Genomic DNA, 26,082 nt, shown 5'->3' with positions numbered 1-26,082 from the left:
TACCAAGCCTCGGACGTAACATGTCAATGATACATTCTAGTTTGATTCATCTACAGTTCAAATTGCCAAAAATCTATACACAAATAGACATTATTAGTCTTGTGTCATACATCGAAAGCCTCCATTCAAGACCAACCAGGTAAAGTTATAAAGTGTTTTTTTTGCTTGCAGACTTGTGTCGTGACATAACAAGGCTCTTCTGCATGACGCCAAGTCGACCAGCAGTGATACTCTTGCTTATTGTCTTCCCTCCTTGCTTTGAATAAACATCAATGTACTGTATCTGCCTGCCTCATCTTTCCAGGGCTCTCATTGCTGAAAAACATTTACTTTTTACAAGACCAGACAGTGACTCTTAGGAACTAGCATGTAAAAACCCCCCTGTACACTGTGAACGTCAGTCGAGGCCTATGAGTGGCAGGAGCCTGAGGGGCCAAACTTTAGTTTAGGTAGTCTGGTTGGTAGTCTGGTGGGCGCCAAGCTATAGCTGTAGTCTACCTGGGTAAACTAGCTCTGGCTAATTATCAGACTTGTAAAGAGGACTGGCCCAGTGAAGCTCTTTGGGTCTCCTTTCATCTCTCTGTGAGGTCAGTGGGGGAGTGACTGTCTGCATGGCTACACTCTGTCAGAGATCCGATTACCCGCTGAGTCTTCACATTCCTCACAGTCCTGGCCCAGGCACGATGGGGTAGTTTAGTCTTGTGGGTCTACTAGTTCAGATATATGGAATAGCACTAGCCATTCATCCACATCCCTAAAGGCACAAGACCTTTTGGGTGGGAGTATGGGTACTGGCCTGGGAGTGACAAGTGAGACTAGTTTCTTAAGTTTCACTTCAATGATTACAACTCAGACAGTGCATGAGGTAATAGTTGAATATTTGAAGACTGGAATCCACGTCACCAGAACAATGGTTCACTGGACCATAGTACAGTCCCAATAATGGACAACTTCACATCCACTAACTGATATAAAGATGCCCTCTCTCTCCTCTGACAAGTCATTACTTTCATTGCCAGCGATTATCATAATTATTAGCCATGTCCATCGAGTCCAGGTGGGTCTGTCTTGCAGTGTTCTGCTCTGAACACTTTTGTGTACAACAGCATTTAGCAAAAATGTGAGGGGGGCAAACAAAGCAGCATTCATCGCTGTATCACAAAGTGCTGCATATTTTATACGACAGATAGTGTTGGCGTAGGAATGGGCACAGCTTCAGAAACAGTGGGGAAAAGATCAAACTCCCTGCCCTTTTCAAAAGATGAACAAATATTCAGGCTCAGAAATTCCAACATTTATTTGGCAGATCATACTGAATATTTATTAAGATTTCTGGGTCCCATACCAGCCTGAGAGCATGTAGCTAGCCGAGCTGAGCAGCTGCTGAGAATACTGTCAATCCTGTTACAATGGAGGTACCTAATTCCCAGGGCCGAAGTCGTGCCAAATCTTTATTTTTCAATGAATTTATCAGTGTGGGATTGTACTGATATTAATATAAAAACTGCATAGAGTTGTTTAGGTTCTCTTTAACCCTCTACCATTGCGAAATGCTGTTGATAATGGTGATTTAACATTGTTATTTCCAATCCACTTGAAGGTACCTCTTGTACCCGTCAATACATCACAGACCACCAGCTGTGCCTCTCCTGGACTGGCTGCCCAGGTAGGAAAACCAATGAATGTTACACATGTCAATAATTTACAACAGACCGTACAATTGGTTATTAAGCACCTCCCAATCATACACTATCATTCTTATTTAATACGAGTTCATATTGATTAACAACCAACAGACATACCATTTACCCATCTCACCTCTAATATGTGTTTGTGTGTTATCTCCCTTTTTCTGTTTATTCATCATATTATCTTAGACATATTGACATACAGTATGCCATCATGTTAATCGGCACACGGTACATCAGTCTTTCTCCTCAACGTCACTTTGCAGTCTTGACCACGGTATCAATTACATAACATGAACTTTGACGTCATTTATGCAGTCTTTGTGAAAAACAGACACCTCTAGTGTACCACATCTCCAATTCACCCAGTAGTGTGTACACTGGAAACATACTCTCTTGTACCCATTCACCCAGTAGTGTGTACACTGGAAACATACTCTCTGTACCCATTCACCCAGTATGTGGTACACTGCGAAACATACTCTCTGTACCCATTCACCCAGTAGTGGTGTACACTGGAAACATACTCTCTTACCCATTCACCCAGTAGTGTGTACACTGGAAACATACTCCTCTGTACCCATTCACCCAGTAGTGTGTACACTGGAAACATACTCTCTGCTTACCCATTCACCCAGTAGTGTGTAACACTGGGAACATACTCTCTGCTACCCATTCACCCAGTAGTGTGTACACTGGAAACATACTCTCGTTACCCTGGTCTCCTTGTTAAGGGACCCTCCAAACCTTGTCATTTGCCATAAAGCTTCCAAATTCAACTGAAGAAACCATGAGAAGTAGACCTTCCATTTCCGTGGGGAAGAGAGGAGTAGCGGGAGGGAGGGAATGGGGAAATTAGTGTTTCCTGCTAGTTTGACCCCTGTTCTGGTGAGGTCGCAGCTGCAGAGATGATGCAAGGTTTATGGCCTCTGCTCTTCATAGACATCAGCCACAGAATGCATGTTGACTGATAAGAGACACTTCCCCAAAAGTAGGTTCTCTCCCGGCGAGCAAATCTATTAAGCGCTGTGAGATGATGGATTTAGACAGCTATTTTGAAGGTTAACTCTTATATGCTTTGCTTACGAGGAAAAAAGACCCCTGTGACAGACTTTGCTGTAGAATCAACAAGGTGATTGGATGGAAATAAATGAGACAAGGAAGGAAGAGGGTGACCTCTTTAAGACCAGCACTGTGGCTTATGATGGCCAGAATATACAGTTGAAGTCGGGGATTACATACACCTGAGCCAAATACATTTTAAACTCAGTTTTCACAATTCCTGAATTTAATCCTCGTAAAGAAATCACCACTTATTTTAAGAATGTGAATTCAGAATAATAGTAAAGAGAATGATTTATTTCAGCTTTTATTTCTTTCATCACATTCCCAGGGGTCAGAAAGTTTACATACACCAATTTAGTATTTGGTAGCAATGCATTAAATTGTTTAACTTGGGTCAAACGTTTCGGTAGCCTTCCACAGCTTCCCACAATGAGTTTGGTGAATTTTCGCTCATTCCTCCTGACAGAGCTGGTGTAACTGAGTCAGGTTTGTAGGCCTCCTTGCTGCACACACTTTTTCAGTTTGCCCACACATTTTCTATGGGATTGATCAGGGCTTTGTGATGGCCACTCCAATACCTTGACTTTGTTGTCCTTAAGCCATTTTGCCACAACTTTGAAGGTATGCTTGGGTCATTGTCCATTTGGAAGACCCATTTGCGATCAAGCTTTAACTTCCTGACTGATGTCTTGAGATGTTGCTTCAATATATCCATACAATTTTCCTTCTTCATGAAGCCATCTATTTTTGAAGTGCACCAGCCCCTCCTGCAGCAAAGCACCCTCACACCATGATGCTGCCACCCCGTGCTTCACGGTGTGGATGATGTTCTTTGCTTGCAAGCCTCCCCTTTTCCTCCAAACATAATGTATGGTCATTATGGCCAAACAGTTCTATTTTGTTTCATCAGACCAGAGGACAATTCTCCAAAAAGTACGATCTTTGTCCCCATGTGCAGTGCAAAACCGTAGTCTGGCTTTTTTATGGCGGTTTTGTAGCAGTGGCTTCTTCCTTGCTGAGCGGCCTTCAGGTTATGTCGATATAGGACTTGTTTAAACTGTGGATATAGATACTTTTGCTACCTGTTTCCTCCAGCATCTTCACAAGGTTCTTTTGCTGTTGTTCTGGGACTGATTTGCACTTTTGACACCAAAGACGTTCATCTCTGTTCAAATTATTTTGTATTTGAACACACACAAGAATGGTGTATAGGTATAAAAGACAAGTATGCAATTCTTATCTAAACATAAAAGAGCAGACAGAAACAACAAGACCCAGATTCTGGGTACAAAACAAATATTACAAAACAAGACATACAGAACAAGGACAGGTAGAAAGAAAGAGGTAGAGTCACCCCCTCCCATCCCCCCCAACTGCTCGGGTGCCGGGCAAGCACATGCTGCCCAAAGGTAGATTAAAAATTACAATTGAAGAGTGCCGTTAAAATGTTACAAATTCACAGCGCCGACTGGTCCAAGTAAGAGAGGAAAGGCTGCCAGATTTGTTCAAATGTTGATAATTTATTGTTCAGATTATATCTAATGCTTTCAAAGTGTTACAGTGTTTTACCAATTCGCTGAGCCATAATTTGTAGAGGAAACTTCCCCTCTTTTCCAAAACAACAAGACTAATTTCTTTGCCGAAATGAGACTGTAAGAGATTAGTTGTTTTGGGGGGTTGGTTAATCCGTTTAGGGAATCAGACACTCCCAGGATATCAGAAGCGGTCTGGGTCAATTGAAGTCTCCAGAAACTTCAGAGAGGATCCTAAAAATTCCACACCAATAACCATACAAGTTAGAGCATAGGGCAAAGCAGTGGTATAGTGTACCCTGCGCAGCCTGACATTTTATCACACATAGGGGATGTATCAGGAAATATCCTTTGCAGTTTAGTTTTGGAATAGTGTAATCGTGTAGTTGTAATCTCCCGGGTGGCGCAGTGGGCTAGGACTGCATCGCCAGTGCTAGCTGCGCCACCAGAGTCTCTGGTTCGTGCCCAGGCTGGGCTGGGGTTTCGCGCCGAGGCTCTGTCGCAAGCCGGCCGCAAACCGGGAGATCCCGTGGGGCGACGCACAATTGCATACGTCGTCCGGGTTACTAGGGAGGGTTTGGCCGGTAGGGAGGGTTTGGCCGGTAGGGATATCCTTGTCTCAGTATGTAAAAATGTAATAAAATGTATGCACTCTACTGTAAGTCGCTCTGGATAAGAGCGTCTGCTAAATGACTAAAATGTAAAAATGTTACACCAGCTCTGTCAGGAGGAATGAGCGAAAATTCACCAAACTCATTGTGGGAAGCTTGTGGAAGGCTACCCGAAACGTTTGACCCAAGTTAAACAATTTAATGGCAATGCTACCAAATACTAATTGAGTGTATGTAAACTTCTGACCCACTGGGAATGTGATGAAAGAAATAAAAGCTGAAATAAATCATTCTCTCTACTATTATTCTGACATTTCACATTCTTAAAATAAAGTGGTGATTCTTTACGAGGATTAAATGTCAGGAATTGTGAAAAACTGAGTTTAAATGTATTTGGCTCAGGTGTATGTAAACTTCCGACTTCAACTGTATATTCTGGGCCATCATAAGCCACAGTGCTGGTCTTAAAGAGGTCACCCTCTTCCTTCCTTGTCTCATTTATTTCCATCCAATCACCTTGTTGATTCTACAGCAAAGTCTGTCACAGGGGTCTTTCTTCCTCGTAAGCAAAGCATATAAGAGTTAACCTTCAAATAGCTGTCTAAATCCATCATCTCACAGCGCTTAATAGATTTGCTCGCCGGGAGAGAACCTACTTTTGGGGAAGTGTCTCTTATCAGTCAACATGCATCTGTGGCTGATGTCTATGAAGAGCAGAGGCCATAAACCTTGCATCATCTCTGCAGCTGCGACCTCATCCAGAACAGGGGTCAAACTAGACAGGAACACTAATTTCCCCATTCCCTCCCTCCCCGCTACTCCCTCTCTCTCCCCACGGAATGGAAGGTCTACTTCTCATGGTTCTTCAGTTGAATTTGGAAGCTTTATGGCAAATGACAAGGTTTGGAGGGTCCCTTAACAAGGAGACCAGGGTACAGAGAGTATGTTTACAGTGTACCACCCTACTGGTGAAATGGGTAGCAGAGAGTATGTTTCCAGTGTTACACACTACTGGGTGAATGGGTACAGAGAGTATGTTTCCAGTGTACACACTACTGGGTGAATGGGTACGAGAGTATGTTTCCAATGTACACACTACTGGGTGAATGGGTACAGAGAGTATGTTTCCAGTGTACACACTACTGGGTGAATGGGTACAGAGAGTATGTTTCCAGTGTACACACTACTGGGTGAATGGTACAGAGAGTATGTTTCCAGTGTACACACTACTGGTGAATGGGTACAGAGAGTATGTTTCCAGTGTACACACTACTGGGTGAATGGGTACAGAGAGTATGTTTCCAGTGTCACACTACTGGGTGAATGGGTACAGAGAGTAATGTTTCCCAGGTACACACTACTGGTGAATGGGTACAGAGAGTATGTTTCCAGTGTACACACTACTGGGTGAATGGGTACAGAGAGTATGTTTCCAGTGTACACACTACTGGGTGAATGAGATAGTGGTACACTAGAGGTGTCGTTTTTTCACAAAGACTGCATAAAATGACGTCAAAGTCATGTTATGGAATTGATACCGTGGTCAAGACTGCAAAGTGACGTTGAGGAGAAAGACTGATGTACCGTGTGCCTATTAACATGATGGCATACTGTATGTCAATATGTCTAAGATAATATGATGAATAAAACAGAAAAAGGGAGATAACACACAAACACATATTAGAGGTGAGATGGGTAAAATGGTATGTCTGTTGGTTGTTAATCAATATGAACTCGTATTTAATAAGAATGATAGTGTATGATTGGGAGGTGCTTAATAACCATTGTACGGTCTGTTGTAAATTATTGACATGTGTAACAGTCATTGGTTTCCTACCTGGGCAGCCCAGTCCAGGAGAGGCACAGCTGGTGGTCTGTGATGTATTGACGGGTACAGAGGTACCTTCAAAGTGGATTGGAAATAAACATGTTAAATCACCATTATCAACAGCATTTCCAATGGTAAGAGGTTAAAGAGAACCTAAACAACTCTATGCAGTTTTATATTAATATCAGTACAATCCCACACATGATAAATTCATGAAAAATAAAGATTTGGCACGACTTCGGCCCTGGGAATTAGGTACCTCCATTGTAACAGGATTGACAGTATTCTCAGCAGCTGCTCAGCTCAGCTAGCTACATGCTCTCAGGCTGGTATGGGACCCAGAAATCTTAATAAATATTCAGTATGATCTGCCAAATAAATKTTGGAATTTCATGAGCCTGAATATTTGTCATCTTGTTGAAAAGGGCAGGGAGTTTGATCTTTTACCCACTGTTCTGAAGCTGTGCCCATTCCTACCGCCAACACCTCCTCTGTCGTATAAAATATGCAGCACTTTGTGATACAGCGATGAATGCTGCTTTGTTTGCCCCCCCTCACATTTTTGCTAATGCTGTTGTACACAAAAGTGTTCAGAGCAGAACACTGCAAGACAGACCCACCTGGACTCGATGGACATGGCTAATAATTATGATAATCGCTGGCAATGAAAAGTAATGACTTGTCAGAGGAGAGAGAGGGCATCTTTAATATCAGTTAGTGGATGTGAGTTGTCATTATTGGGACTGTACTATGGTCCAGTGAACCATTGTTCTGGTGGACCGTGGATTCCAGTCTTCAATATTCAACTATTACCTCATGCACTGCTGAGTTGTAATCATTGAAGTGAAACTTAAGAAACTAGTCTCACTTGTCACTCCCAGGCCAGTACCCATAACTCCCACCCAAAAGGTCTTGTGCCTTTAGGGGATGTGGATGAATGGCTAGTGCTATTCCATATATCTGAACTAGTAGACCCACAAGACTAAACTACCCCATCGTGCCTGGGCCAGGACTGTGAGGAATGTGAAGACTCAGCGGGTAATGGATCTCTGACAGAGTGTAGCCATGCAGACAGTCACTCCCCCACTGACCTCACAGAGAGATGAAAGGAGACCCAAAGAGCTTCACTGGGCCAGTCCTCTTTACAAGTCTGATAATTAGCCCAGAGCTAGTTTACCCCAGGTAGACTACAGCTATAGCTTTGCGCGCCACCAGACTACCAACCAGACTACCTAAACTAAAGTTTGGGCCCCTCAGCCTCCTGCCAACCTCATAGGCCTCGACTGACGTTCACAGTGTACAGGGGGGGTTTTACATGCTAGTTCCTAAGAAGTCACTGTCTGGTCTTGTAAAAAGTAAATGTTCTTCCAGCATGAGAAGCCCTGGAAAGATGAGGCAGGCAGATACAGTACATTGATGTTATTCAAAGCAAGGACGGACRGACAATAAGCAAGAGTATCACTGCTGGTCGACTTGCGTCATGCAGAAGAGCCTTGTTATGTCACGACACAAAGTCTGCAAGCAAAAAAACACTTATAACTTTACCTGGTTGGTCTTGAATGGAGGCTTTCGATGTATGACACAAGACTAATAATCGTCTATTTGTGTATAGATTTGGCATATTGACTGTAGATGAATCAAACTTAGAATGTATCATTGACATGTTACGTCCAGAGGCTTGGTAAAAAGTGAATCCATAATATGACTAATGCAACTCTCTGTTTCCTGGGAAACCTAAAGTCTACACTTTATAGTGGTTAGCACCGTATTTCACATGCATCCTCTTGCATGGTACTCAAGCAAGCAGCTTTCACGAAGCAATCAGGTTGTTAGCAGCACACTCACCACTAGATGGAGCAGCCGTTGTTAAGTGTATGCAATGTGGGAAACAGACTGTAAAGAGAAGACTTGACATTAGTAGGTATCGTAGCAATCAGACACAGGCAATTATTAAGCAGCAGCTGCATCAGCCAGTGACATGTAAACAAACTCATGTGGGCAGAGCAAAGCATTTATTGACTAATTAATAAGTTAATACATGTTTAATAATCTAATGGACCACAATGAAACATGGAGGTGTTTATGTAAAGACAAACAAGGACACAAGGACTAAACTCCGTTCCTTGGTGAAGGAAGTTTCTGATGAACTCCACCGACTGCGTGGAGCAGAGACCGGGCTTTTGAAATTCAGCTCAGACTACATTGATTTGCCCAAGGTCAATACTTTAAAAAAAATGTAAATTATGAAATTCTTACTATTTACCTATGTTTGTCCTCTGTAGTTGCGTCCCTTTCTTTGTTTGCTGAAATCCATACCTTTTCAATAGATATTAATTAAATATAACCACTGACTGTTTCTGTAGAGTTTGAGAGATAAGCAGCATGTTATTATGCACATCTGGTTAAAATAGTATGCGCGTGTTCAGTGCGTGATATTGGGAAACATGTATCTGATTGGATACGCATAGCTTAATTGGCAGGTCCTCATTGGTTGTTGGCCAGGGTATTCAACCTTTGAGAGGGTGCAGATGAACTCAGCTTGGAACAGGCTATGTTGAATCCGCTGTCATGTTGGAAATAACCATTTTCGTGATGTTAATGCTTTATACTGTCGAGTTTATCTTTGCAAGAACTAAAAATAACCCGCTTCCTTTAACCGGGGTTGYAACAGTTTCCTTGTTGAGATTCAATTGGCACATGCGTTTTTGCGCTGAGTTGCCATCTTAGAGCAACAGCAATGAGCAAACGGTCAGTGGTTGTATTTGACTAACGTTTATAGAAAAAGTATGKATTTCAGCAAACAAAGAAAGGCATACAACTACAGTGGGTATTTCATAATTTACATTTTTTGAAGTATTAACCTTTGGCGATGTAGTTGGAGCTGAATTCCACAAAGCCTTGTCTCTGCTCCCCTCCGAAACTTCCTTCACCATGGAGGGGAGTTTAGTCCGCTACTAATGTTTGTGCTTCTCTTATAACTAATTTCTGTGTTCTATTCATGTGCTGTTTTATAAACCAATTTCTGTGTTCATGCAAGTGGCGACTGTACAAAATCTCACTATCAGTAGCTGCAATTTGGCAGTACGCCCAGACCTTGTTTTGAGAACGAACGAAAGATATCTCAGATTCAAGGTCTCGGCTTAGAGAGAAGAAGCCTTGTGAGGTGTTGGTCTGTCACATGAATGAAACAAAACTGTAATGATTCATTAATTATGCTAAATCATGCAACTATAATTTCACTGTGTATAGAGCTAATATAAGACAACTGCTGGGTCTGCCCAGGCAGAGCTCCTGATTGACATGTGTACTATGGTGCATTGAGTTGGTTGGAACCTCTCCAGCGCGCTGACAAATAAACAATGATTCATTAAGATTGACTTCGACTGTCCCTGTGTAAGAATTTCCACGACAATACTCAAACAACAGTTAGAGCTGGCACAATTACAATATAACCGTGTAACCGACAGTTATGAAAAAAGACTGTCATGAAAATAAATAACCGTCATAACCGCTTATTTTGTTATTTTTTTGTGAAATGAACAGCTGACTGAAGGTGGCGGGGCATTAGTGCGGTTGAGTCCGTTTCTGCAGTAACATGGACTCTTAAGAACTTGATGAAATCAGAGAGGAAAAGGCGAAGCGAGAGGATTTACTCCACCCAAAATCTGTCTGCGTGAGATAAGCCCCTTTTTTGTATGGAGGTCTATGACTTACTTGAGGCTTATATGAATGAACATACATTTCGTAATGTTTAGGCTGTCACAAATGTACTGATATACTGTAAGTGGATGCACGTGGCATTCTGGCAACTTTGAGAAAAATTACTTCGTTTTGCCTGTTGTTCACACGTGTATCTGTCCTCTCATTGGCTAGAGTGGTCCCACCTGATCTCGCCTGCCTTAAATCATTGAGAGCATGTATTTCCATTTCTAGAGCGGTCATCCGGCAATCTTGTCAATATAATATATCATCTTTGATGAAACTTTGTTGCTCCTTGCTGAAATGTAGAATGTTCATTCAAATGATGTTAACTGATRCGAACTGATGGCTCATGCGATTGAGTGTAGTTTKTGTAATGTCAGTTGAATCAACAAATCACAGCACACATGATGGGTACATTTCCTGCTTTTACTTCCTGCTTTGCTCCTATGGGTACACTCGGGATGGCCACCAATCCACCCATTATGACATCATTGACTAGAATGGGGACGCCCAAATTATGAATTATACTTCTATGGCGGCACATGCAGTCAAGACCAAAGTAGAACATATATTTTTTTAATTATTATATATTTTTTTGCTATTCAAACGGATATGACAGTGACCACGGTCATTTGGCTGGCAAATTACCGTCATCCAACATTCCATGACCGTCACAGCCCTAACAACAGTATATTGTTTACCCTACTCCTCTAAACAGTRTACAGTATAGTAGAACTAGCCTATCGGTTTTAACATCTGGTATGTATGATTTTCAACTGGAGCAGCAGCAGAGATGTAAACTCAAAGAGTACCCAAGGGGAGTTGGTTGTTCCAGATCATCCACGCCCATGAGCAGTTCCAAGACTAACACAGAGCGAGCTAATGTTCAGAGAGACAGGCATCTTTCTCTGTGCACCTCTGTGAAAGGGAGAGCTTAGCACTGGGAAGGGAACTCCTACCATTTGGTCTTAAAAGTCCTCTGAACACCCCTCTCTTTCACAAGCTCTCAGGCCAAAGCTGTGGCAGAGCAGATAGTGTTTTAGGAATGGGGCTAGGTAACAAGTTTCCTCAGCCATGGGGCCTATGTGTGTGTGTTCCTGTGAGCCTTATAATGGGTTGGAGAAATGCATGATTCTGCACTTCATACTTTCCCCAGCTAAACCACACACAGCACCATTTTCTAGTCGGCTCCGGGCGGTTGGGCAGACATACCCCGACACCCTTGGCTCCTTCGCTGTGGCTACCCTCCTATCGCTACAAACAGATTCCTAATACTATCATTGTTAGAGACATCGAGCATATCTTTGTCCTGCTGCTTTCATCTCCCTAAGCAGTTTAGATAACCTTGGACTGTTTGAGTTACTAAGGATTTTGATGTCATTTTCRTCACTCTCATAACTGGTATGCATTAACTGTTACTACCGAACCATGAAATTGTCCCAATAACAACATAAAGACTATTGTCAGTCAAACTCTTTTGAATAATAACAATTATTATTTTCAGAAGTTCTGCTGACTGGAAATCAGTAATCATAAATACAATAGACCAGTGTGTTGAGGATGACTATATTGGGATACTTACTGCAGCTCAGCGTGCTGTCCGTCTGTGCCAGTGAAGAGGGGATGTCCCAGAAGCTGTTGTCCCAGTCGATGACGTTGCCGACGGCGTCACAGGTAAGGGCGACCAGCTGTCTCATGTTCATGGCGTAATCCCACAGGCGGAAGTTATAGATGGTCCCATCAAAGCTGCTATGGGACCCCAGCCTGAAGAGCCCCCCAGCCCCCACCGAGCACCCAATCGTGTTGGAGCACGTCTTGACCCTGTAGTTGCTGTTGTAGTAGAGGGTCACTTTGCCTGTGGTGGAGGCCCACGTGAGACAGAATTGCTTCATGGTGGAAGTGAAGTCCGAGGCRTTGAGGATAGAGTCTAGCAGACATGTCTCGTTACTCATGACCAGCGCCACTCCATCCTGGTTATTTCCGAAGCTGAGGGCTTCTTCACCACTGCTGTTCTCTTGCCAGGTGTAAGAGAAGATAGTCTCCTTGCTCTTTTGGTTGGGCTGGGCTATCTCAAAGCACACGGTGAACTGCTGAAGGGTAGGTATGGTCACCAAGTTGGAGACTTGGACCACTTTGCCTGCGCCGTTGGACACTGTGACCTTCTGGTTCCTTAGCRCCACGGCAACTACAGCACACAGGTAGAAAGAAGAGCATTAGAGAACAAAGTGTTGTTCAAATACAGGCCTAAGGACTCACAACCACCTGATTCAACCAATCAAGTCATCAACTAATCATAAGCCTTTGATCAGTTGAATCAATGTTAGTGCTGGGCTGGAACAAAGACCAGCACTGTGGTTCTCCTGGATTGGAGTTGGGAACCACTGCATTAGATGACTGTCAGATGTTCAGTAGAACCAGGGGCTCTAACAAACTGTACAGGACATCTTGTCTAAAGCCTGATGCGACTAATAACATACAGTATGTCTGGGTAAACACACCACTTACCTGCCATTATTATATACTCTGATTGACTTCAAAACAAATGATCAGGCCAATTCATGCTGTGTGAATCCAAAGGCTACAGGTTGAATAAATCTCATTTGTCACTCTCCTGCTGTCTGTCATTATTCACTATTTGCATCTAACGAGACACCGTTTCCACATCATCATTGTTTGACTCCAGAGTGTTCCACAGCCCAGAGGATGAACGGTGCCAGTTAGGCAGGGACCTCAGCTTCTAACATCTCAGGCCTACCTCTTATCACTAAGATTAAATGTCAACCAGCACTCCATTTCCACATTCCCACCAGTCAATGAGGCTTTTCAACAGGAAGAATAGTGTTCTATTCCTTTTTAAATGTACATATGCTCATGCCATACTTTCTGACATTTCATTTAATGAAGCTCAGATTTGGTCGGCGGGTTTGTTGCTGTTGGCCATCCCATTGCCAGAGTGACAGCCAATTTGGAATGGAAAAACACAGCTCAGCTTTGAATGTGGTATCAGGATTTGACACAGCTGAGAGGCCCTTTTTGATGTCCTGCAGGGCTTTGTTTGTGTTGTTGATCTCCGATCTGCTTTGCGAGCCGTACGGAAAGACCAGGGCTTACTGTGACAACGTCATATGATTCCAGAGCTCCACTCAGGACATTGGGCTGCCAACAGGTTGAAAGCCAAGTTCAATAGGTTCGCCTGCCTGTTGGGATACCACCACAGAGCCCAAACCCAATAGGAGCTTAGACCCCAACTGATGGGTGTGGGAGAATATAGGTTAATGTGATGTGGTGTATAAATGACTCAATCTAACTCATCTAATGTCCATGCTTTAAATTGATACCCATTGCCTGGCGACGACAAAGGAGCCAACTAGAACCAAGCATTGTGGAAACCTCCCAATGCCAGTTTTCCTTAGCCTCCCTGGTGTTTCACAGCAAGATTGCTTGCATAAATCAAAGCATACCATGTTCCAACATGGCTGGCTGAAAATCTCTCACAGTAAAATGTTGTGAAAATGTTATTGAAACATTTGAAGGCGTTGGAAAGCTACGGTACCATTCCCTGACACTTCATTCACACTTGGACTCGTTGTGAATACGAGGTTCTATTCCCGCTGGGAGAGATTTTAATTGATTAGGCCATGTGAAGGGATAATGTGGTGGAGGAGCTATGTGTGATTACGTTTAGTGTACCTCTTTGATGTGGAGGGTTTATGGTGCCTAGATAAAGGCTGGACTGGGATTCTATAAACTGAGCATAGGCTAAACACTATAAAACACTCCATTTTATCATTCACTCACCCTGTCATTGGTTTCTCTGACTACTATATTGAGAATTCAAAATAATTTTATTTCATGTCACTTGTGCTTATTAGGGTTCTTTCAATTTGAGAAAAGGGAACGGAATATTATAGAAGGGAGAAGCACAGCATTGTGTCAGAAAAAAAGTGTAATTTTTTAAGGAATACCTAGGATAGGATAAAGTAATCCTTCTCACCCCCCCCCCCCTTAAAAGATTTAGATGCACTATTGTAAAGTGGCTGTTCCACTGGATGTCATAAGGTGAATGCACCAATTTGTAAGTCGCTCTGGAAAGAGCGTCTGCTAAATGACTTAAATGTAAATGTAAATGTAAGTTAGCATAGTGGATGGAAGACATGTTTGTCCCGAGCCATGTTGCTGTTTGGTTAGTAGAAGGGCGGAGATGTTTGATGCTTGCGTAATGTTTCTTTGGGGAATGACTTATAAATACCATGAAGCTAACAGTCATAGGACACGGCTAAACATTAACATCTAAATAAGCATGTTGAAAATAGAGAAGAAAATGTAATGTAAAAACATTCAAACTACAAACATAAGAAGAATCATAATAATCATAATAAACTTAACAATCAAAATAGCCATAAAAATATACCTGTAAAAACAGAAGTAAGTAAACAGAAAAGAAAGCTTGCCTGCTTTAAAACATACCTTGCCTGTAACTGACACTGAATCCTTTCTTTTGGACGCTAAAGTCTGAGTTAAATGACACCTCCATCACATTGCCGGTGGAGTTTAGCGTCAGTCCGTTGGCTGTTAAGCCACAAAACTTAACATCTTGGTTGCCCGTGTTGACAATGATGCGGTCGTAGATGCACCCAAGGGCCTCCTCAAGCTCAAAGTCGAGGAAGGTTATTTGCACAATGAATCCAGCTGGAGCCTGCAGAGTCCACTTGCAGGCCTGACTACTGGGGTAATCTTGTGGGTAGCAGGGGGAGTTGAATGTACCCTGGGAGTCCTTGAGCACCACAACGCAGTTGGAGTTACTACAGCTCAACACTGCTGAACCAAAAACAGGGACATGTTGTCACTACTACATCCCAGCACCAGGGAGGACAGGAAGACACCAGGAGACACCAGAGGACACCAGGACAGGACAAGGGACAAGTAAGGCAGTGGAGGAGGAGTCAGGTCAGTAGTGCAACAGTGCAAGGCCAGGTAATAAGGTCAGAGGTCAGAGAGACTGTGTTAGTGGACCAGTGACAGAGTCAGACAACAGGGACCATCTCAGGTTTAGACTCACAGGAGATTTCGATTAGGAGTAGCAAAGATTCAAGAGTAAGTCAGTAGAAAAAGCTACTCATACTACACATGCAGTTGAAAAAATGTATGTTGAGATTATAAAATACCAAAGCTATGATTTAAAGGTAACCTGAAGACTATGCGCAGAGAAAATGTTTAATAGGCTGGAAAGAAATCTTCACTCAGAAAACAATGACTCCTGTTTACCCAGGCCAGTCTAATATGTGAGCCAAAACCATAGCAAACATTGGAGTGAGGCAGAAACATTCAAGAGCAAAAACCCACTGCGGAGCAATTCAAGTTGGTCAAGTGGCGTTCTTGATCGGCATCCAACACAAAGTACAAGACCGCCTATTCTATTTAGCATAAACAAACATTAAATGTGAATAAAAATGAGAGCGGTCTGCAGACATCTAAACATAAGCGCAACTCAAACAAGTAGTACAGTCAGAAAACACATAAAGCCTGCATAATGACGGGATCTCTTTCAGAACTGTTAACAGTCATTTAACTCGGTTATGTAATACTGTCTTCTAGAACTTTAATAAGACAGAATTAAATTCCGCAATCTCAATATGGCCAGTAATCGTTTTTGTCTCTTCTCCATAAGCTTCTTGATCCAACTTTTGAACTTGATTGTGAGCAACAGTAAATGTTCTGTAACTGTAAGTCTTTCTCGATGAAATGTCAGTAAAATTTGGATTACACATCAAAAGCCAAACCCTGGACAAAACCCATACAATGGAAATCAGCAGTGGTTATGTTGGGTGTTCTCGTTTGCTCGCCTAACTCTCTGATTCTGGTGGCTGATGGCTTACAGGCAGGAACAATGCTACCTTTGCGGTGTCATTTCTCTACAAACTGAATCAAATCAGGGATCAGGAAACCTGGATGGCAACAATCCAGAGAATTCTACCCTTGGAGAGGGTCGAGGGAATTCTCTATAACAGTAAGAGCAAAATCTCCAATTACTGGAAACAATTCCTACCAAAACCACACGTTTTTGTTTATCACCTGATTCCAGGCCAGAGTTGTTCTTGCTTCAGAAAATCGACTCATTAGAAGTGTTATGCACCCCACAATGGATGGCTGATGCTGGTTCAGATTACAGCCTGGTCCTCCTGTGGCACTGTTATACCTGCCAACATGTGCCCTCTTCTCAGCTGAGAGGGTCAAGAGAGCCCTAAAAACTAAATCCACTCACTCAGGCTGACCGAATTACAGCATAGAGTGGCTGTTCCTTTGTCTAAAAACACCTCCTAATATGTGAGGCCTAGTCAAAGAAAAAAATATTACAGCCAACAGCGTCTCAAGCATTCTCATACATATCACATGATAGATAATCATGGCAGACTAGCCAGACTAGCTACTAAGTAACAGCCACACGTATCTACAAAATAAACACAGATTGATACAATTAGTGCTTCAAGTGAAAGATATTATATTCTTATGGATGTAAGGGATTACCAAACAGTCCAATTAACGTCCTAAACATAATCGAATGTGGCATACTGGCCCTGTGCACTTGTTTCATTAGTAGTGTTTGAGTGAAAGATGAAAGACAGAGCAAGCGAGAGCTCCTCTCATTTGCCTCTATGATTCATCAGGGTCACAACCCTGGGCACAGTCCCAAAAATCTAAGATAAGTGACGTAATAAAGTGGCTGGGTATCTTTTTTTAACCAGTCAGAATCGCTAGTGATTTACCAGCTATGCCCAAACAGAGAGAAATACGAAGGATGACATTGGGATATGACTTTACAATGACACAAACTGCTACAAAGGGACAGTGAGATGAACAAACACTGGTGAGGAAGTAACACCAATGCAAATGATGACCGTGATAGCCATCGATAGGAGACATGTAAAAAGGGAATTAAGGTTACAATGGCGCACATTTGTGAGCTCAGGAGTTGTGATTGGGTTTGCAAAATGGTTTCTAGATTGATCTAAGGAGAAACAATCAAGTTCTTAGCCTCAATGATGACAGACCGGTATTTTTTACGTACTTGCCATAACAAAAGCGTGATCCGTGTTTGTAGGTAACTGTTTAGTGAACACAATTGTCACAATGACAAGTATTAATTATTTATTCAAATTTTTAAATGCTATGAAATTCCATTATCTCTTTCGTAAACCAAACATAAACACATCTAAATGTAAATGTTGTTCTTAACTAAAAGAGATAAGTCCCACAGGTATTTAATCCAACAAGTATTAATGATTTATCCTAGCAAATTTACTCTCAGAATGTAGGCTTTGGTATTTTCTGTGGTTCCAATTGCACAAAGCATTTAGCCTCAGTATYTAGCTACACTGTAGGTTACATTATGTGGGATCCCCACATTTCTATGTAATAGGAAACTGGCCTCTGAGAATCATACAACTTTAATAAAACATTTGACAAGCAGTATCAGTCTGATTTATTTCCACATGTCATGCCAGCACTTGAATAAGATTAAAATACGACTGAATTAGAAAAGTAAAAAGTGTGTAAACATTAAAATACTGATTTTGGACGCTCTTGGAACAAGCACAACTGCAAGGAATAAAGGTCATTTATTTTATTACCCTTCGCTCCTAAATGTACCACTTAGCACGTTGGCAAGTCTGAATCTTTCTTGATTCTGCCACCAGTAGGGAGTTCTAACACAGTGGTTTGCCATAAAATTAATTACCTGGATCCACTCTGCTTTGAACATGGTTTTCTTCTCCCCTTTTCCATGTTATGAGAATAACATGAATTATAAGGCTTTAACTAAACTAATGCAAAACAGACACTCCATGTAATTAAATCATGTTATTGAAAATGTGAACACATGTTGGAGAGTGTGCCAGGACGTCCCGACGAACCATCTCTGTTTTACTTCCACAACATCAAAAAGAAGATACATTAAACAACAAGAGTGATTCCTCAGAATATGATACAACATAGACAACAAGAATTCCAACAGAACTGTGGTTATAATTAAGTGGAGTCAACTAGAATCCCTCCCAACAAAATGGTGGCATTTTCATAACATTTGGCAGGGTCCAGAGAAAAAACAACAGCATGAACGAACTCCCTTCACGCTAAGGAGTTGAATAAACAAGTAATGGGATCAACGTTTGACAACTGGTCTGGGTCTGTGTTTGTGTGTGTGTGTGATGCTGTCAGCCACTGGTGTGGTGTGTGTGTGGTGCGCAAAAGGAAAAACAACATGCCAAATGATGTTTACTCAGTTTGTATGTCAAAAAGAAACAGTAGAAACACCAAGACCTGACCGCTGCTGAGGGACTGACCAGGCCCCTCTGTACTCACATGGCCCAGAGGACACACACATCCACACACACGCATGCACACGTACACATTTAGACCCACATCGAAGTATCTCTTTTTCAGTTAATACAGTTTATGAWGCAAGTCAATGAACATAATTACTACAACTAATTTCTGCCAATGTGAGAGTCAACTATAGCTGGCTTCAGCACATCATGTGCAGCAACTCCTGGAAAGTAATTTTATGTTAAATAAAAAGGCATCTTTGTTTTTCAATATTCAAAGTCTTTTCCATTCTGACTGGCAATGTGTTCAATAATTGCGGGTTTCAAAAAGTGAATGTGTACAGTACAGAATTTAAAAGAGCAACATTTGCATACATTTAACTTTCAAAGAGATGGGAATCTGCATTTCCATGATTAAAAGCATTCTAATCTTAATGAGACATTAGCATAAGAACACAAAACCCCATTGTTACTGTATAAACCTGAAGACGCTGACCTGTAATGAAATGCGTACGGTGTTGTTGCTGCAGCATGACTGAAATGTGAAGGGCGATGAAGGTCAGTGAAGAGAGTGCCTAAAAAACAGGGATTGATCAGAAAGCTCCTTTGAGAGGCGGCAGGGCAGGCTGCAGTGGGATGGTGCCAAGGGATGGAATGCCAGATACGCAGAGACGGGCAGAAAGGGGCTCAAACATTCACTGACACTCCCACCGCCTAAAAATAGACTCTTTCAGATGGAGGACCTCTGAGGAAAGTTTAATCCTCCAGATTACTCGGCTGCTTTCAAGCGGCCCCCTCCTGGTCTCCTGGCAGCACACCTGGGATACCTGTATCTCAGCTGGTCTCTGTCCCGCCCCTGTCTTTCATGAGAGGGCTAATTGAGTGGGGGAGTGAGGCCCATGCAGTTTAATCACATATGACCCCATCTTCTTAACACACGGGAGTACAGTACTGCTGTAACATGGCGGAGCACGGAACAGCTCTGCCAATTTGTATTTTGTTTTCAAAGGTCTGCTGAGACCATAGCTCATCACCAGGAACACACCCACGCATGTTATGACAATGTCAAAACTTTAACATAGCATAGATCATATTTTGTGGAATGCCAATTGATGGGGGGAAACTTGACGTTCTGTTCATTTGTGGTTGTAAGAAGTGTCCTATCACAATTCAAATACAACAGAAATGGGAGTTCTCTGCCCTGTGGTGCCAGATACCCATGTGGATTTAATCATAAACTGTTGACATATCTGAGTCAAAATTCCTCTCTTGATGTCCTACTTAATAAAGGAACTCGATTGACATTTTCCTTGTATCTTCAATTTTATCTTCTTTTTTGTGAGTAAATATCTTTCTCCCCTGTTTCTTGTGATAGATGGTATATATTTAATAGTAAAAATGGGACAGCATTTTATGACAATAATTGTTTGTGAGTTGAGATCACTCTGTTGATTCTCTCTCTGGCACCAAAAACACTTAAAACATGCCCTGTTTCCCGGCACTGAATCTCCTATGATCCAAGCCTTATCTGAACACCAACCAGAACTATTAATGTCTCTGCTTCAGGTCTGCCTGCCAATACCAACCAACACAGACAGCTATGACATGTAACAAATAGAAAAAAGACTATGCTTTCTAAAAACAAACTACAGAACACACAGAACTGCTTAAAATACCCAAGTCAGTCAGACTTACAACATGCAGGAAAACAATGTTTTATCTCTTAGGTGAGAGAAGTGGTGTGAGCTTTATAAAGCCTGAACTGGAACAGAGTGGAGGCCTTTTTCTGGCTTCAACAGGGCTAGCTCGTGTGGTAAACACATTAGCCAAGACCTACACACATCCTGAGCCTAAAGACTCTTAGCAGAACGTCCAAMGGCACTCTCGGGCAAAATTATATTTTGTTTTTTTGCTGTCAAACATCGCACGTGACAAAATGAAAACGCACTAAAGCGAAGTCATAAACATTTTTATTTGTCATTTGGGAAACAGTCACCCTCTTTCAGAGTCTGTTAGGGTAATGAAACACATATTTAAATCCCCTTTTGGGATTACCTGGTGGTGATAAATAAAAAGTGTCTTGTCATCTGTTTAAAGTGACACTATCCAATACTGCATAATGACTGCATTTATCCATCACGGGTACTGCCACAAGTATTTATCCAAGACTTAACTGCCCATGTACTGTAAGACATTTCTTTAGATATCATGACTGTCTTGTGCTTTCATGGAATCTACAGTACCCGTATATCAGTTATCACCAATGAACGGATTAATAGGTAACACCAATGTTTCTGCCCAGTGCATAGTTTGACTTGCAACACATTTTTCAAATAGGCCTGATAGCTACTGATACCAAACTACTGTACTGTGGATAACAATTGCCTTTCGGTGTCCAATCATTCTGAAGGTACATATGTAAAACAATGAGTGCCAGTGTTAACAGAAGCAACGAACATGAGAAAGCAGAAGCGCAACAAGCACAATCATTGAAACAGAAAAAAAGACATAGAATGAAAGGAGGGCAATGTTGAGAGAAAGCAATGGTATACAGTTTAACAATCATAATGAAACAATCAGAAATCAAAATCCATTTTTTATTTTTTATTTCAGGAGGCTTACTATTCAAAACATAAGAAAACACAAGCGACGCCAATAGTATAATCAATGTGTACCTTGTCTTTGCACGGACATCAACAGCAGGGCAACTGGCAGGACGTTACGGAACTTCCATCGCCACCATCCTCCACGGATGTAAGACTCCCTGTCAATCACAAATCACAATTAGGACGGAGACATACTGGTTATCGTCTTATAGTCATACAAATGACATAAATACACACACACTTACAGTATCTTTATTCATACTGATGGGTCTGCAATTTGAGTCCACTTTGAAAGTTTAAATKATGTATTTGTGGTATGGAAACATATTTTTCTGCACAACGAGGGACAACGGCGAAGCAGATGCAGTTTTTTTATATAATGCTAAATAATTATCCCATGTCAGTTGTAATGACTTCCAGTTAGACAGCACCAGTGGTAAGTATCCGACAGACTGCATCAGTGTGGTGGTTCATTCAATGCTCCTTGTTTGAATTTAACATGAAAATTGTATTATAATAACGAAAGGAAAATACACCAATTACTGTCATTAGCCATGCCCATAATAACCAATGTGGCTGTTTTGATCTCTGGGTACATACAGTATATACAACCCTCTTGCCTGTAGACTTTACATTCCAGGAATATCATTCAATTAATGGATAAAAGCTGTGTCTTTAAAATGTAATAAATAAATAAAACAATTACATATGAAACGTCCACATTGTCTGAGAGGAGTTCACCATCGATACATAAAAATGTATACACAAGTTAGTCAGCATAAATTCATTGTAATCCTATCTAACATGTACAGCTATTAAGTGAATTCGATAAATCACTAACAAAACAATCAAACAGTACAAATCTAAACCAGGTTCACAGCAAGAATACAGAATGAAAAATGCAATGTGATGGGAACAGAGAAGAGAAAAATAGCAAGCAGAGTCATTCCATTCTTCTTAACACATTTTTATTGCTGGGTCTCTGCTGTCCAGATACTGTACATCGATGTGGAGTTATTACAGAGATACTACAAAATCAACCTCTTGTCATGTGAGGATGTTTCTCTTTGGTTTCTAGGTGTCATTTTTCTCTGAATTCACACGTGACCCATGACCCCATCTGAATCTGAATCTGAGTCATTTTAACATTTCTGTATCACCTCATTTTCTAACGTTCTCTCAATCAACTCAAGGCCACACAAACAAACCTCTCAGTCAGTCAGGAAATTACAGTATACTCCAAACCCAAGTCATTTCACAGAGCTGGGTTAGCTACTATTAGCTACTCATATGGTTGAGCTGCTGTGGTCCTAAACTATAATGGACAGGATGGAGCATCTGCCAAGAGGCCCTGTTCGCCTCCTCAATCTTGGAGAGGAAAGGGCCTCCTCTGTTAACTTCCACTACACTGAGCAAGACTCTGTCTGGATGGACTGCTTTTCCGCTTCACCAAACACTACCTTCATTAGCCAATAGCCACGCCTGGTCTGGGCTTAATTGATACCAATTACTCTAGGTGTTGCCTGAGCTCTGGGTGGTGCTGGAGGAAGATTCAAAATAACATTTCAAAGCTTTCTATGTTGCATTTTCTCAGTAGGCAGTAGGTATCACCCATTGAATGATTCCTCAAGAGATGCAATCACTGTAGTCACGGGATAGTAATTTACTGACATCAATGTGATCCTGGTGACTCAGAGCATCTTCGCAGCGACAGCATCAGAGTATGGAAAAATACCAAACCCTCTCCCTTGCTTCAATGAAGACTATAAATAACATCATTATATTCACAAAATTCACTAAACTTGACCCACTGTTGTTTTGTTCACTGTGTGCCCTCCCAAGTTCACWGCGTCCTAACTCAAAGCCCTGCCGGGGAACTCACTTAGACAAGATGATGAGTATCGCAATTCAACTTCCTCGCAAGCAGAAGGAGCACCGAGAGAAGTGATATGGAGTATATATATAGGCCAACCACACAAAGGCCATGATCCCTGGTCATATTTTATTCAGACATCACGTTCATCATGGCTACCAGGAAACAAAGATCAAGAGAGGTGATCTCATCAAGAGAAGGAAGGAAAATCGTATCTTACAGTCATTCAGAAAACAATACTCAGTAGTGAAGAACTGGCGTTTTTACGACTCCACGACCTTATAACTCCACGACCTTATAACTCCACGACCTTATCTCATAGGACAGTCAATATTCTTTCTGAACAGACTCAGTATAAACAGTATAAATATGGCAAAGCAGTCTATACAAATTTCACACAAAAAAAGCCACGTATATACTTTCTCATAATTCTAAAGTCATCCATTGTTACTTTGACTATTCAAATAGTAACTAATATGGTTATTGGAAATGATTGGATATGATTGTGTGTTGTACAAAGGAAGGAAACCTCTGAAATAAAGTTGACATTTCTAACAATCCCCTTTTTTAAATTTAGTAGCCTAAACAGTCGAGTAGACAGTAGCCTTTCAAATGTAGAAGAAAAAAATAAGGAAGTGAATTACATCTTTACACATATTTTATAGCATTAGGCCTAGAGAACAAGACTCAATTAATTGCTTGCTTATTACATTAATTCATGCAATTCCTGACATTAGAGAAAAAGTGTTCTTTGTTGAAAGTTGTTTCTCTCAAAATATGTAAATATGAATGCAAAACAAGCAGAGAGAGGTCAGTGCTTTGGGTCCCATGGAGAACACATAAAGACTGATTCATCTGATGGCTAGGGTGGATTTTCATTGTACGTACGTCCATCCATCCATTTCATTGTACATACGTACGTCCATGATGCCAGGCCCTCATAATAAAAAATGGGCAGTAGTAACATAGATGAAGACAGTATTATCCATATCCAAACTAGTAGGAATACATGTTTAGAGTGTACTTATAGTAGAGAAGACTGGTTGAACAAGAGTCATGAACCATCTTCAGACACATTCATTATGATAGCTAAAGGCCTGTCTTTCTCACCCTTCACAGAGCTCTCCTTTGAGGATGCCTTATAATGGTATAGTGTCATCACTGAGCTGTGGGTCTCAGGATATGAGAGCCATCAGATTAAGACTTTGATTTTTAATTAAATCCTCCAGTTTATTGGAGTGACTGACATCAGCCACCTGGGGCAGGTATAGGCTATTCATCTTCTTTTCAACAGATTCTCTGTGACTTCATTTCACATCTCTTAATATTTGCTGTCCTGTCAGAGAAGCCCCACATTGAGGACCTGATGGAACTGGCTGGAAGCTGTGAGTTTAGTCTGTAATCGTTCAGTTTACATCACCTTTTGGAACACATTCTAGGGTTGTGTAACACCAGTGAAGAACATTATAAGAACACTCATTCAAMAGCAATTTCTCACATGCTGATTACACTTCAGAAGACAGCGCATGTCAATGTATAGTCTTTATGAAGATACAACATCTGGTAGAAATGATTTTTTTTTTAAACGTGGTATACATCAATACAGCATCCAGAGAGATGAGGAAATAATACGAATTTCACTCATTTTATTGTTYAGTAATGTCAGTAGTGTGTTCAGTAGAGCTAGGCGGAAAATCCATGTTAGTGAAAAAGCTGTTCTCTATAATGTAAGCAACTTTCACTTCCTCTAAAGTAGTTGAGTTTACTTTGTGTCATAATCATGCAGTTTGCATTTAGCATGTAATACTTTACCAGGTCTTGAGTGCTACTGAACATGAATTTATGAAAACCCTATAGCAATATGGCCAGCGGCGTTACATTAGCAGTCAAATGGGTTAACTATACAGAACAAGTTGTTGACTGTGTTTTGAAAACATTATGACCACTCTCAAAGTCAATAGGCTAATTAATACATTTAGTAAATAAACACAAAGTGTAACAATGTAACATCCATGAAGTTATCCGCTGGTCACACTCAGAACAATCTCTAAGACAATGAAAAAGTCAAGCATTGACAATAACGCCATGAGCAATCTTTTTTTTTAAATAACTTACATGATCTTATTGGAGAGGGAGCTGGTCTCCTTGAAGAATCATATTATCTCCTCTCCTGTCGTCCGACTGGAGTTTGCAGTTTTGGAAAACTTTTGGAAACTTCTTCAAATTCGTGAGACGCCGACGTTTGAAAACTTAATTCAGTCAATCACAATTCAGTGTATAAACGCAAAAACGCACTTATCCCAAAGTCGAAACTCAAATCGATTGATGAACCTTTTCCCCGTCCCGCAAGATGCTTGAAACAGCAGTAAAGCTGTTTTACCGTTCAGGGCCGTGTCCTTGCACACAGCTAGAGGACGTTCTCTCTCCCTCTGGCGCCCCACCCTCAACTAAAGCCAGGCAGGCAAGTCCCAGGGGTTAAGAAAATGTGCTCAAAATGCTGCAAACCCATCCAGAATTCTACAGCAGTTGCTTCTCCACCACACTGTGAAAATTGACAAATTGGACATTCACAGATTCCACATAATTAGGTCCCATGATAATTGTTTTATTCTGTGTCTGTGATGCTTACTGTTGCAGCATGGACTGACAGTAGGCCATGCCACAAAGAAAGTAAACATTCTTTAAAGGGGTAATCTGCGATTGCYAAATATTTTATTTTACTTTAAAATTCATTATACACAGAGTAGTCAATACTGAGTTGCACCCCTTTTTGCCCTCAGAACAGTCTCAATTCGTCGGGGCATGGACTCTACAAGGTGCCGAAAGCGTTCCACGGGGATGCTGGCCCATGTTGAC

General features: G+C 41.4%; 1 protein-coding gene across 6 annotated transcripts in view; it reads right to left on the bottom strand.

The window, feature by feature from the left end:
• Positions 1 to 25,665, bottom strand: part of LOC111973369 (adhesion G-protein coupled receptor G6) — a 51,617-nt gene extending 25,952 nt beyond the window's left edge. For 3 of the 6 annotated variants that reach the window (XM_024000713.2, XM_070446545.1, XM_070446547.1), the window contains exons 1-6: positions 25,342 to 25,665; positions 21,423 to 21,511; positions 14,894 to 15,244; positions 12,009 to 12,611; positions 8,570 to 8,617; positions 6,734 to 6,799 (exon numbers count right to left, since the gene is read on the bottom strand). In XM_024000713.2, coding sequence (XP_023856481.2) covers positions 6,734 to 6,799; positions 8,570 to 8,617; positions 12,009 to 12,611; positions 14,894 to 15,244; positions 21,423 to 21,511; positions 25,342 to 25,343 — 1,159 coding nt within the window. In that variant the 5' untranslated portion in view covers positions 25,344 to 25,665. The remainder of the gene's footprint in view (positions 1 to 6,733; positions 6,800 to 8,569; positions 8,618 to 12,008; positions 12,612 to 14,893; positions 15,245 to 21,422; positions 21,512 to 25,341) is intronic. The other 3 variants (XM_070446544.1, XM_070446546.1, XM_070446548.1) reach the window with 1 other exon arrangement.
• Between the last annotated feature and the right edge of the window lie 417 nt (positions 25,666 to 26,082).

The sequence above is a fragment of the Salvelinus sp. IW2-2015 genome, linkage group LG14 (assembly GCF_002910315.2).
Source record: "Salvelinus sp. IW2-2015 linkage group LG14, ASM291031v2, whole genome shotgun sequence".
Taxonomy (NCBI): Eukaryota; Metazoa; Chordata; class Actinopteri; order Salmoniformes; family Salmonidae; genus Salvelinus; species Salvelinus sp. IW2-2015.
This window is presented reverse-complemented; position numbering and strand designations above follow the sequence as displayed.